At 29.2% G+C, this 13378-nt stretch overlaps 1 protein-coding gene across 1 annotated transcript; it reads left to right on the plus strand.

The window, feature by feature from the left end:
• Positions 1-12257: 12257 nt before the first annotated feature.
• LOC117179644 (putative nuclease HARBI1) lies at positions 12258-13118 on the plus strand. Its single transcript, XM_033371649.1, has one exon. It carries the CDS (start codon positions 12258-12260, stop codon positions 13116-13118), a length of 861 nt encoding a protein of 286 aa, XP_033227540.1.
• The last annotated feature ends 260 nt before the right edge of the window (positions 13119-13378 follow it).

Consider the following 13378-nt stretch of genomic DNA (forward strand, 5'->3'; position numbering starts at 1 on the left):
GCCATAATTCGGGCCATTTTAGCATTTTCTACATTTCTATCTATAAGTATAACTTCTTCAACGATATCATTCTCAGCATCACTAGAATCGTCGTCGGAATCTATTGCATAACTAATTTTTTCGTCTCCATCATCTAAAACTTTAAACTTGTTTATATTTTTTTCTTCCACATCTTCTACGTCTTCTTGGTCTACTACAAAATTAAGTTTTACGTCGTAATTTTTCTCGTATTGCTCAAAGAATGATATATCTACACTTATATTAAATTTTTTATACAAAGGTACCTGTAGTAAATAATTTAAAGCTTCGCAAATGAAGGCTGGTCTTACGACTTCATCCATGTACTCCGATTTGTGCAAAATGTGCCTTTTCAATATTATTTGAACTATGTCCATTTTATTAAATGGTCTCGGGAGTAACTCAACCATCTCGTTTATTTCGACAGGAATATGAACAACACATCTCTGTTATGACAATTGTGGGTTTAAACAATGTGGTTTCAAAGCTCTGATTTGAGCAAATTTTCCTAAAGGAGATACTATAAAAAGATCTATATCTGATGATTTTTTTATGCAGTCGGGTACAGTAGGAAATTTGAGGCCATTACTAGTTGCTCATTCCGGTATTTTTCCATTATTAATGTTTCTAGCACATGTAGTACAAATCTTTGGAGAATTTTTTTCATTAATTATCTTTTCGTAGAAATCTTCCTCGGATAACTTTGAATTACGTTTCGCACTTAGTAAACTTAATACTGAATTTTTAAACCACATTCATTCGCAGCAAGCACATACATTACTCGGTGTATCCTTACGCTTCCTAATGAAATTTAATTTAGCAACAGATGATTTATATTTTTTATTGCGCAAAGTTTTTATATAATTTTCTCTAAAACGAAATAAATCATGCAGTGTCATTTCGCGTTTTACATGTTTGTCCTTCACTTTTTCCGTTTCTTTGACAACTGAATTTTCTCTTTTTACCTTTTTGGCTTCTCTTTGCTGCTTATTTTCCATTTTTTTGAAATCTGGATTTTTTCATTTTTTTCCTATAAATTCTTTTTGTTTGAGCTTTTCTTCACTTCTCAATATTGGGTCGTTCCTCTTTATTCTTAGGCATGTTCTCTGCATTATTTGTCCAAATTCTCTAAATTCTGTATTTGCTCGATCCTTTTGTAGGTATATCTTACGCCTTTTATTTTACATTATTGTAAATTCTGGATTTTTTCTTTTTAATTTTAGAAGTTCTTTTCGCCTTTTATTTTCCTCTGCTGTAAATTTCGGATTTTCTCTTTTCAATTTCAGAATTTCCTTTCGCCTTTTATGTTCCTCTGCTGTAAATTCCGGATTTTCTCTTTTCAATTTCAGGAGTTCCTTTCGCCTTTTATTTTCCTCTGCTGTAAATTCCGGATTTTCTCTTTTTAATTTTAGGAGTTCCTTTCACCTTTTATTTTCCTCTGCTGTAAATTTGGCATTTTCTCTCTTAATTTTCAGGAGTTCCATGTGTTTTTTATTCTCCACTACCGTAAATTCTTGTTTTTTTCTTTTCATTTTTTGTAGGTGTTTCTTTCGCTTTTCGTTCTCTACTTCTTTAAATTCTGGGTTCTCTCTTTCATTTTTTATGGATTTTCTACGCTTCTCATTTTCTGTTTTTCTAAAATCATCGTTTTCCTGTACTTTTCGATTTAATTCTTTAGCAGCATTCTTTCTCATTCCTGCTGATTTTTTTTTGCATATTTAGATTAGTGTATATATATTAAAATAAAGATAATATTTTACAAAAACTTTAATAATATACAATAAAAAATTGTTCATGCAAGAGAGTTTTTGGAAATTTATAGAATTAAAAAAATAAATCAGGTTTTTACAGATTTTATACCGCTAATTTTGTTATAGATTCTACATTTAAGGGCTGAATATTGTAATATTTTTCACGTAGGGATAAAAAAATGTCGGCTACTGATTTAAATATTGAATAAAGTCTTGCTTAGTTGCGAATTCAGCTATTCTGTGAGAAATTCATTTATTTTAGTAAAAGTTTAAAAGTTTGGGTAAAAGTAACTTTTTGTTAAAAAATCCATTATTTTTGTCCTGAAAATTAAACTGTTTAAAACTTCAACTCATTGGTTGCAAAATTTATCTTTGTAGGTTAAAAATTCAAATAATTTTTAGTCATCTTTTTGGGGTCGCAGATTCAGATTTTTTGTAAATTTAATTTTTATTGTAGAAAACTCATCTTTTTAGGTTGAAAATGCAACTATTTTGTTAATCATTGTGCGGTTGAAAATTAAACTGCTTTTTTTTAATTGTCCTTTTGCATTGGAAATTCATCTTTTACGACAGAAAATCATCTTCCTTAATTAAAAATTAAATTTGAAAATTAAACATTTAGGATTTAAAATATAACAGTCTTATAAAAAAATGCGTCTTTTCACTTGAAAATTCCACAAATTGATTCTAAAATGTATTTTTGTAGGTTGCAAATTAAACTATTTTGTTAGTCATCTTTTCGGGGTCGCAGTTCTATTTTGTGAAAGTAATATTTTTGTGTACGAAAAGTAAATTGTTTTTCTTATATTTAAATCGTCTTTATATATTTAAAATTTATCTTTTATTGTAGAAATTCATCTTCCTGGAATAAAAATGAACTTTTTTTTTAAATACCACTTTTTCTGGTTAAGAATTCAATTGCTTTATATAAAAATTCGTCTTTTTTTCTTGAAAAAATCACTATTCAGCTAAAAGCGCATCCATTTAATTGAATGTACCTGAAGTTCTGAATGTTCAAATGAACGAAATGTTTTACGATACTTCCATTTTACCCATAAATATTGTTTCAACTGCAATTTAAACTACGCATTATAATTCTTTTTCAAAAGTAAATGATTTCAAATATAAATTAAAAAACATTTTAGGACTTTTCATGATTTGTAAAGTAATCAGTAAAAAATTTCGTTCATTTGAACGTTCAGAACTTCAACCACATTTTAATTAAACTCTCACAACAAAATGATATCTCTGGCATATCCCTAGGATATGGCTTCAGGATATGAGATATCCTGAAAAATGTTCTATAAATGTCCCAAAATATCCGTGGCATATCCCAGGGATATCGAGATTTCAGCTCCGGAGGATACCGTGACAGAATGTCCTGACGATATTCTAACTGAATATCCACAGGATATTCCAATACTATAGTAAAATGTCCCACGAATGTCCCAATATTATAATACGATATTCTAATACATTACTAGTGGATTTTCATTCAAGAAATGAAAACAGAGAAATAATAACACCAATTTTATTGCTTTTAGGAAGTTTTCAATGTACATTTTACATATAATACTTATATTATCACGTATATAATAGTAATGTTACATATATACATTAGTACTTCGTATATTAGAAATTTTTAAAAACTTTTAATGTTAAGTTTACTGTAATGTAGAAAAAGCTTATAATTCTAATCTTTTTGAACTTTCAGCTTGCATGAAAGAATTAATTTAAATTGATATACGTTAATTTTCTTTACCTCTTTTAATGAATTTGCAAAATTTTTCCTTAGTTTTATTGAGAAAATAAAATTCGTAATTGGAGGTTATGTTTACAAACATCATTATCTTACACTTAAATCTAGACACTTATATAGAAAAGCATAATAAATACATGCCTATAAAACCTTCTGTACATTTAAACATGGAATAAACAATCATCTGATAATTCTGACACTTGAAACAATGTTGCAAATACAGTGAAACGACCGTATACGGTTAACAAGTCACAAGTCTTTTGGACAAGACAAGATTGCCAACTTATGAAGGTGGAGCAAAGATCTTCGATTCTTTGCAGCTCCGGGAAAAATTTTTTGTTTTGAGAAATAATTAATTTGTCTATTTAAAGAGAACTGAGTATAAATTCTTTGCAAAAGGTACATATATGAATTTTCAAGAAGTATACAAAATTAAATAATTAGGATATCTTGGGGACATTCTTGGCATATTCTGCATTTTAAAAATGGGACATCGCAAGAACATCCTAGGATGTTCCGATTTATGGACATTAAGATGTCCCGTACTAGAAAATTGGGACATTAATGGGATATCCTCTGCATATTCTGAGATACCTCTGGGACATTTCAGGGATATTAGTAGTCTTGCGCGCGCCTATTTATCTTTTTATGAAAAAGAATAAATGAAAAGCCTATCTTTTCTATGTTATACATATTTAATGAATATTACAAAATGTTAGTATAAAATAATACAAGACATCATGGGATGAGTTCTGTATCTGAAACTGTAATTAATCTTTTATGATAGGATTTCAACGAATTCTTTATTTTTAGATAAAAAATGAACTATTTAATTCCAAATGAGCTTTTCTTTATTAAAGATTAATTTACATCTAATATTGGTGAATAGCATTTACTACGATTTTGTAGCTCACGTTGATGATAATCATATTCTTTAAATAATGAAAACGTTCAATAACATAAAAATTTAACTATTTGTTTAAAAGTTAAACTATTCGGTGTCAAATGCAAATCTTTCATTAAATAGCCAAATTCTTAACAAAACCGTTTACACTGAAAATGAAAAAGTTTAATTTTCAGTTTTAAAAAATTAACGAATTCGCAATCAAATAAATACTTTTTCATCCAAAATATAATATTTTAACAAAATGGTTAAACTTTTAAATAAGTAGATAAATTTTCAACCAAAAACAAAAAAATATGATTATTTTAAAACAACAACAGCTGAATTGAATAAAAAAATTGATTTCAAGAAAATTTTTACATTTGTAACCAGAGATATATTTTTAACTAAAATAATGAATCTGAAACCAAGAAACAATTTTAGTCAAGACATAAAAAAATGCATCTAAATTGTTGAACATTTTCAACAAAAAATTTTTAAAAACTGTTCCCTTATAGTTTAAAAATGAAGTAATTGGTTCAAAATTCGTCTTTTTTGTAAAACATTAATCTTATTGGTTAAAAATTAATCTTTTGAACATAGAATTTTTTTATGACGAAAAAATAGTTTTCTTAAAATTTAATCTAAAAACAACCAAAATTCCTTCCTGATCGATTCAAAGACTTGAATTGCAGAATCTGCCTAATGGTAAATGGATTAAGTTCATAATTGAGGCTTCATCTGTTTCGGTTCAAAACGAACCTTTTTGATTGGAAATTCAACTATTTTCTTCAAATTTCTTTTTTTTTTGTAATTTCTATAATGATAAAATCTACTTATATTACTTTTGGTTAAAAAATCATATTTTTTTAGATAAAAATCATATATTTGTTTGAAACTTTCTAGATTTTGTAGAAAATTCGCAATTTTTTGTAGAAACGTAATTTTATTGGCTGAAAATTAATATTTTTCATTAAAGATTGAGTTATTTAAAAAAATCCTTTTCAGTTTGTCAAAAACCAATTTCTTTAAAAGCAATTTCGATTGTACTATTTTCGGTTGAAAATTGATATTTCAAATTGAAAATTGACCTTTTGTACTCAATAATTAAATTTTTTTAATTTTTATGTTTTGGTAGAAAATTAATCATTTTGGTTTAAAATCGACCTTTTTTCGTTAAAGCTTGAACTATATGGAAATAAATTTATCTGTTTTGCTGCAGTATTTAGAAATTCAGAATTTTGTTGACAACTCGTTATTTTTGGTAGAAAAATAAACTTCTTAATTGAAATTTCATCTTTGTTTCAAGGATTCTATTATTACATGAAAAATTCGTTTTTTGGTGAAAAACTAATTTCTTTAAGAGAAAAGTCGATTATATCATTTTTGGTAGAAAAATGATATTTGAAAAAAAAACTGATCTTTTTTTGTAAAAATATAATTTTTTTAAACCGTCTTTTTAAACAGGGAAATTAACCTTCGTGGTTGAAAATCCATCTTCTTCATTGAGGGTTCAATTATTATTTTTTTGAAAATTCCTTCATAGTCAGTCAAAAATTAATTTATGTAAAATAAAATTGGATTATATCATTTTTGGTAGAGAATTGATATTTGAAATTAAAAATGTATCTTTTTTAGTTGAAAATTCAACCCTTTGGTTTGAAAATGCACATATTACGATGAAAATTCGTTATTGCGGTAGGAAATTAGTCTTATCATTTGAAAATTCATCGTTGTGATTAAGAACAAAACTATTAAGTAGCACATTCCGTTTTTTTTTGTTCAAAATCTTTTTTTATATAAAATTAATCTTCTTGGTTAAAAATTCCTCTGTTTGTTTGAGACTTCCACTATGTCTTAATGCCTTTAAGGAAAATTTTCATTATGTCATTGTTGCTTGAAAACTAATCGTCTTTTGTGGAGAATTAATTTTATGGGTAAAAAATTAATCTGCTTTTTCTTATTTTGAACACCGATGTCTAAATTCGATTTTTTATTGTCTTATATGGGGAAAAAACCTTCTCGCATAATTGACTATAAAAAAAATTTTATCGCTGAGAGATTCTGCCAAATAATGTGTAGAACCTGCCTGATTTTAAGTGAATTCTATTTTATTTTAAATACTTTTGATATTGTTCTTGCATTGAAAATTAATTAAGTTGAAAATTCTATTATTTGTTTAAAATAATTTTTTTAACTAGAAAATTAATCCTTGTGTTTGAAATATCATCTTTTTGGTTAAAACTTTGACTATTTGGTGTCAAGTTCATCTCTTTTAATTAAAATTTGAAATAATCTGTAAAAAATGTCATGTTTTTGATCGATTATTAACTTTTATAAACTACAAACTGAATTAATCTATTTTTGTTTAAAATTTTATATTTTTTTGTTAAAACTTCATCTTTTTAGTTAAAAATTATTTTATGGGTGAAAAATTAATCTGTTTTTTATTATTCTTCACATAGATGCCCAAATTCGACTTTTTTGTCTCAGATCGAAAAAAAAACGTCTTGCGTAATTTACTATAAAAGAATTTTAATCGCTGAGAGATTCTGCGAAATAATGTGTAGAACCTGCCTGGTTATGAGTAAATTCTATTTTATTTCAAATTCTTTTTATAATATTGTTCTTGCATTGAAAATTAATTTAGTTGATAATTCTATTATTTGTTTTTAGAAAATTTTGTTCAATTGAAAATTAATCATTGTGATTAAAAATTCATCTTTTTGTCAAAACTTTTACTATTTAGTGTCAAGTTCATCTGTTTTGGTTAAAATTTCAAATAACCTGTAGAAAATTTCATTTTTTTTTTGAATATTAAGTTTTATATACTAAAAACTGAATTATTCTATTTTTATTTAAAATGTTTTATTTTTTATTGAAACTTGAACATAACATAATTTAACATAATTCATTTAATCCCTCATTTCTTAAACCATATATTGTTTAAAAGCCCATAAAACTTTGGAAGCCTATACATTTTATACAGCTGTTTTGTTATGAAGGTCAAGTGCAAAGAGTTTAATGGTACTTTTCTGATATTAAGTAAAGTTCGTATAACAGTGGTGTATTTTTAGTTATAAGTTAATGTTTTCGTTATTATTTGCATTCAATATTAACAGTAAGTATTATTCCTGTGATGCATGGAATTTGTTATAAAATTTCATTGCTGATAAAAAATACGGTAGCAACTTATTGAGATTTTGAGGTTAATATTACATTTTGCAATTCAAGAGCGAACTGCTCGCAGTAAACAAATTTATCAAAAAGACGTAAGATGAAAACACAAAAAGCTATTTTTTATTTTAATCCTAATTAAAATAGTTTCTGTTTTTTCACCAAACATTTTATAAATTTGAATGAAATCTTTGTGTAATTTGTAAGAGAAATTTCAGTAAAGCTTAACTTTCTTAAAGTTTTTGTGGTACATTTTCGTAACCTTTCATAGCAAAAAATAATATTTGATAGATTTTTGTAGATATATACGGAAGATTTACATTAAAGTGGCCAAAAACTATCTAATTCTGCGTCCAGCAGTTCGCTTTTGTATTCTAAAATTAATTCCTAACTTTGAAATTGCAAAAGTTGTTATCGCATTTTCCACCAGCAATGCAATTTAATAATAAATTCCATGCTTCAGAGAAATATTACTTAATGTTAATGTGTATATGAATAAAAAATAATAGATTAAACATTAACTTATAATTAATAACATACTAACCCTACCGATAGAAATCTCAGAGTATATGCTAAAGATTGTCAAGGCTCTGAGAAGCTCGGAGAAATTCTCCGCAGCCACTCAGGTAGATATATTTAATGGTCCAGATAGCTCGTTCAAATGCTTTGAAGACTTTAAAATGTTCTTTCCGAACTTTAAATAAAAATACGATCATAAATAACAAGCAGAGAGGCTTAAATTGAAATAAGAATTCGATCATAACTAACAAGCAGATGCCCTGTATTGCGATTGCAGTGGTACGGGTGGAAAGGTGGTGGTAAATGAAAAGCGTTGATTGGTATTATCGACCTCGAAAATGTATTCGATTATTATTCCTAACACTGATCCAAAAATACCTGCGCATGCTTGAACTGTGCGTCGCTCTCTGGCTCTAGTTCGCGTACGTATTTAAAAATCAAGTACAGACGCGCACCGTAGCCAATGAACGTCACTCAAATCCAATCAAGCGCAGATCAAGCCGGCTCCGTTGGGATCATTTAACTTCAAGAAAACACGTGTAACGTCCCATTACTGCCTAACTCACGGTGACTCACGAGTGTCCCTTTCGCACGCGTGTAGCTATCAAAGAACGAGCAATCGTGACAATTTTTTCAATATTTTACAACTCTGTCTAACCCATTCATAACTCGTGTCTCACGCATATAGCAATGAAAATCGAGTAGTGTGACAATCGAAATCGACAATATCGTTTAGAGATTTCATATTAAGGATCGAATTTCCGCTCCTCAGGATATCATTCGCGATGTCCCTGCGATATGCATAGGATATCGTGGGAGATAAATGGGATATTCCGCCGATATCCATTGTTGTGAGGGAAATATCGTCTTTTGGTAGAAAGTTAATCTTCTTTCGGGCCATCCATATGCCACGCGGACATTTTAGGAGGGAGGGGGGATATGGCAAAATTCCACGCTTGTCCACGAGGGGGACCGGGGGGGGGGTCGAGCTAGAATCTACGTGGACACACATTTCCTTAAATCTGTGGAAAATAAACTGGAATGAGACCAGGTATACTCTAGGTATACTCCAAGTTTTATATTGTGCTCTCGCACAATATAATTTTTATTTTTTTCATGACTTTTTCTTTCAAATTCAAATCATGTTTAAGCTCACGTGCCTAAGCTAATTCGAATTTTTTCAGCCAATTCATCGCTCCTTTTGGACTTTTTATAGTCCGGGAGCTCGCGACAATTCTATGGACGTCATTTTAGTACTCACTAAAATTTCAGATTCTTTTGTTTTCATAGTCAACAGTTCGAAATTCGTTGACTAACAGCTGTTGGTGTATTTTGCAACAATTTATTGTTAAACTCGTCAAAAATTCGAGTGAAAAAAATCATTTTAATACTCTTAAAACCCACGGGGAATGATTGCTTAGATGCTGAAGACTAACAATAAGTTTGACTGGCAGCTCCTGAGTGGTGCCAAACTTAACTGGCAGACTGTCAAACATGTAAAAAATTCGAGTGAAAAAACGTCATTTTAGTATTCCTCAAACGCACGGGGAATGATTGTTTGGATGCTAAAAACTAACAATAAGTTTAACTGGCGGCTCCTAAGTAGTGCCAAAATTGACTGACATTTTAATCAGCAAACGGATGAAAGTTTTGTCCTTTTCATTAACTAAAATCTGAATCTATAGGCTACTTCTATAAAAATAATATGTATATAAAAAAAGAAACTACGAAAATCACACTTTTTATGCAAATTCACAGCTCGCAACAATGGGTTTCAAGAGTACTAAAATCACGTTTCTTGACTTGAATGTTTGGCATGTTTGACAGCCTGCCAGTCAACTTTGGCACCACTCAGGAGCTGACAATCAAACTTCTTGGTAGTTGTTTACACCTAAAAATCATCCCCAATAGATATCAAAAGTACCAAAATTTAGTTTTTTCACTCGAATTTTTGACATGTTTCAAAGTCTGTTAGTTAACCATGGCACCACTAAGGAGCTGCCAGTCAAACTTATTACTAGTTTTTAACATCCAACCAATCATTCCCCGTGGGTTTGAAGAGTACTAAAATGACGTTTTTTTCATTCGAATTTCCGACCAGTTTAACGATAAATTGTTGCAAAATGCACCAACAGCTGTTAGGGCCGATTTCTCCAACTCTGATTAAATCGCTAATCCTTGATTAGCCTTATTTAATCAATACTTTGCGTTCCACAATTCTTTTAATCATGATTAGGGGAAGATAATCGTGGGTTAACTTAACCGCCCAAAAATGGATGTTTATCGACTTTAATCAGTGATTAAAGTAACATAACCCTGAAATTTAAGTGCAAGTGCAGTAAGTGCATTATACAGGAAGGAAATATGGCTCTGTTTTACGACGATATTTTATCCTCATCTGATGATGAAATGCTTAACCACGTTCAGAGAAGGCCCCAAATATTCCGAGAACGTGGGAATTATTTCGAAACCATGGATGATTTGGATTTTTTTACACGATTTCGCTTAACAAAAATTACTTTTAAAACTTTGCTGCTCCAAATAGAAGAAAGTTTGCAACATGCTACAGAAAGGTATGTATAGAAAATTTGATGAATATAATGGAAATAGAATAGAATAGAAATGTGTGAATAGAAAATTAATCTTCTTAGTTAAAAATTTATGTTTCAGTTTAAAATTTTAAATTCAAATTTACAAAATGCAATTAGGTGAAAAATGAATCCACTTTGTGAGAAAGTCAACAATGTTGTTCAAAAGTCGTTTTGATTGAAAATTAATTTAGTTTAGTGAAAATTAAACTATCTTGTCGAAGCACTGTTTCTATTCAGTTGAAAATTAATTTTATGATTGCAGATTTAAATTGTTCAACTTTTTATTGTAAAATAATATTTTATGGTTGAAAATTGAACTATTTGGATCAAAATTCATTCCTTTTGTTTTGGCAAAAAATTATCCATCTTGCTCCAAAAAATCTTTTTTTGTTAAAAAATTTCTTTTCTCCTACTTGAAAATAATTCTGTATGGCTGAAAATGTAACTGTACCACATTTTATTTACGTGTATATTTTGAAATTTTATAATTTCACAATTTTGTTCAAAAAGCATTTTGTTTGGAAATTGAACTAGTTCGGGTTGAAAAATTAAACTGTCTTGTCGAATTTTTTTTTTAGTCGAAAATTAATTCTTATGATTGACGATTTAATTGTTCCATTTTTTATAGTAAATTTATATTTTATTGATTACAATTGAACTATTTCCATCAAAATTTATGCGTTTTGTTCTGGTAAAAATTAACCTTCTTGCTCCGAAAAATCACCTTATTGTTTTAAAATTCTTTTTTTGTTGTTGAAAATTTATTTGTGAGACTGAAAATATATCTGTACAACTTTTTATTTACGTTTAAATTTTTTAATTGAAAATTGAACTATTTCATTTTAGATTTATATATTTTGCTGCAAATTTGTCGGCTTTTTTAGGAAATAAATCTACATGCTTGAGGATTCACTTTTTCTGTAAAAAATTGAACTATTTTGTTAAAAATCCGTTTTTTGTAGTTGTAAATTATTTATCACAAGCGAAAATTTAAGTGTTCCATTTTTATTGTAGATTTTTTTGTATTTGAAAATTGAACTGTTTGTTTACAAACGTAGGTACTTTGTTCAAAATTGGTCTTTTTTTTATAAAAATAATCTGCTTGTTTGAAAATTCATCTTTTTGGATTCGAAAAAGTTTTTTGTGTTAGTAAATCAATTTTTACGACACGATAATTGAAATCTTCCTGTTTTTATGGTTCATTTATCTTTTTCCAGTTAAAAATTGAAACGACTAGTTTAAAAACAAATGCACTTTCTAACAAATTTCTTGTTTTTTGTAGAAAATTGATCTTCTTACCTGAAAATTTGTTTTCATTTGTTAGTTGAAAATTTTTTAAAGTGAAAATTGAACTTTTTTAATTGTAAATTTTTTTTCGCTTGAACTCTCAACTATTTGTTTGAAAATGCATGTATTTTATTTAAAATTATTATTTTTGGTACACAATCAATTTTCTCACTTCAAACCGTCTTTTTTGGATAAAACATGTTTATAAATAATAGTCATTGTTCTTCTTTTTATCGAAATGTACATTGTTAAACATTTTCCTTCAGGTTACCATGTATAAATTAAAATTATATTTCAGAAACAACGCTATTCCACCTAGGATACAGCTCCTACTTGCTCTACGGTACTACGAAACTGGTTCGCACCTTATTCCTGCTGGGGACTTCTCTGGAGTTAGCAAAACTAGCGCTCATAGAATTGTTCACCGAGTGACTGCTGCTATTGCTGGACTGGCTCAAGAAGACATTAAAATGCCTTCCACAGAAACAGAAGTTACTGCTGCTCAAGTAGATTTCTATGCAATAGCACGTTTCCCTAAAGTTATTTCGGCATTAGATCGCACGCACGTTCGAGTGCAGTCATTTGGTGGAGACGATGCTGAAGTGTTTAGAAATCGAAAAGGATATTTCTCCATAAACGTTCAAGCCACTTGTGATAGTGGCATGAAATTGACCAGTATTGTGGCACGTTGGCCAGGAGCAGTTCATTATTCCACTATTTTTCGAAATTCTAGGATATGCGCTCGATTGGAAGCTAGTGAGTTCAGGGACGCACTTATATTGGGAGATGGAGGATACGCGTTAAAAAATTACCTTATAACACCATTAAACAACCCTGTAACTGAAGCCGAAAGGTTATTTAATGAATCTCAAATTAGAACTCGTAATAAAATCGAATGTACGTTTGGTATATGGAAGCGCAGATTTCCGTGTTTGGCGACAGGAATGCGCTTCAAAGTTGATCATGTGCTTCCTGTGATAGTAGCAACTGCGGTGTTCCATAATAGAGCCCGTCTTGCTGCAGAGGATCTAGCCTCCGACGAGCCTCTTCTAAATGTTCATTGGGACGAAGTTTTAAACGAGGATCTTCATAAACGTGGTAACTTGTCTGGCGATGATGGAAATGCACGTTGAAACATTATTACATATTTTCAAAGTTTGATTGATCAACAATAATGTCTGTTGTGCATGAGAAGAACTTTATATTGGACCAGTGTAAATCCGCGCCTCGCCCCACTATCCGATACCAAAAGAATGGCTGCTCATGAGTGTAATTAATTTAATAGTGTATTATTATGTAATTAATATAATAACGATTTCTGAATGCAATAAAACCAATTTTTTTGTTTGAGTTCGATAAAACGAAATTAAAAAATAACAATGGATTTCTGTTT

This window comes from Belonocnema kinseyi, chromosome 9 (assembly GCF_010883055.1).
Source record: "Belonocnema kinseyi isolate 2016_QV_RU_SX_M_011 chromosome 9, B_treatae_v1, whole genome shotgun sequence".
NCBI classification, from domain to species: Eukaryota; Metazoa; Arthropoda; class Insecta; order Hymenoptera; family Cynipidae; genus Belonocnema; species Belonocnema kinseyi.

Coding starts and splice junctions, on each gene's coding strand:
- LOC117179644 (XM_033371649.1), top strand. CDS start 12,258: ATGTATAAATTAAAATTATATTTCAGAAACAACGCTATTCCACCTAGG.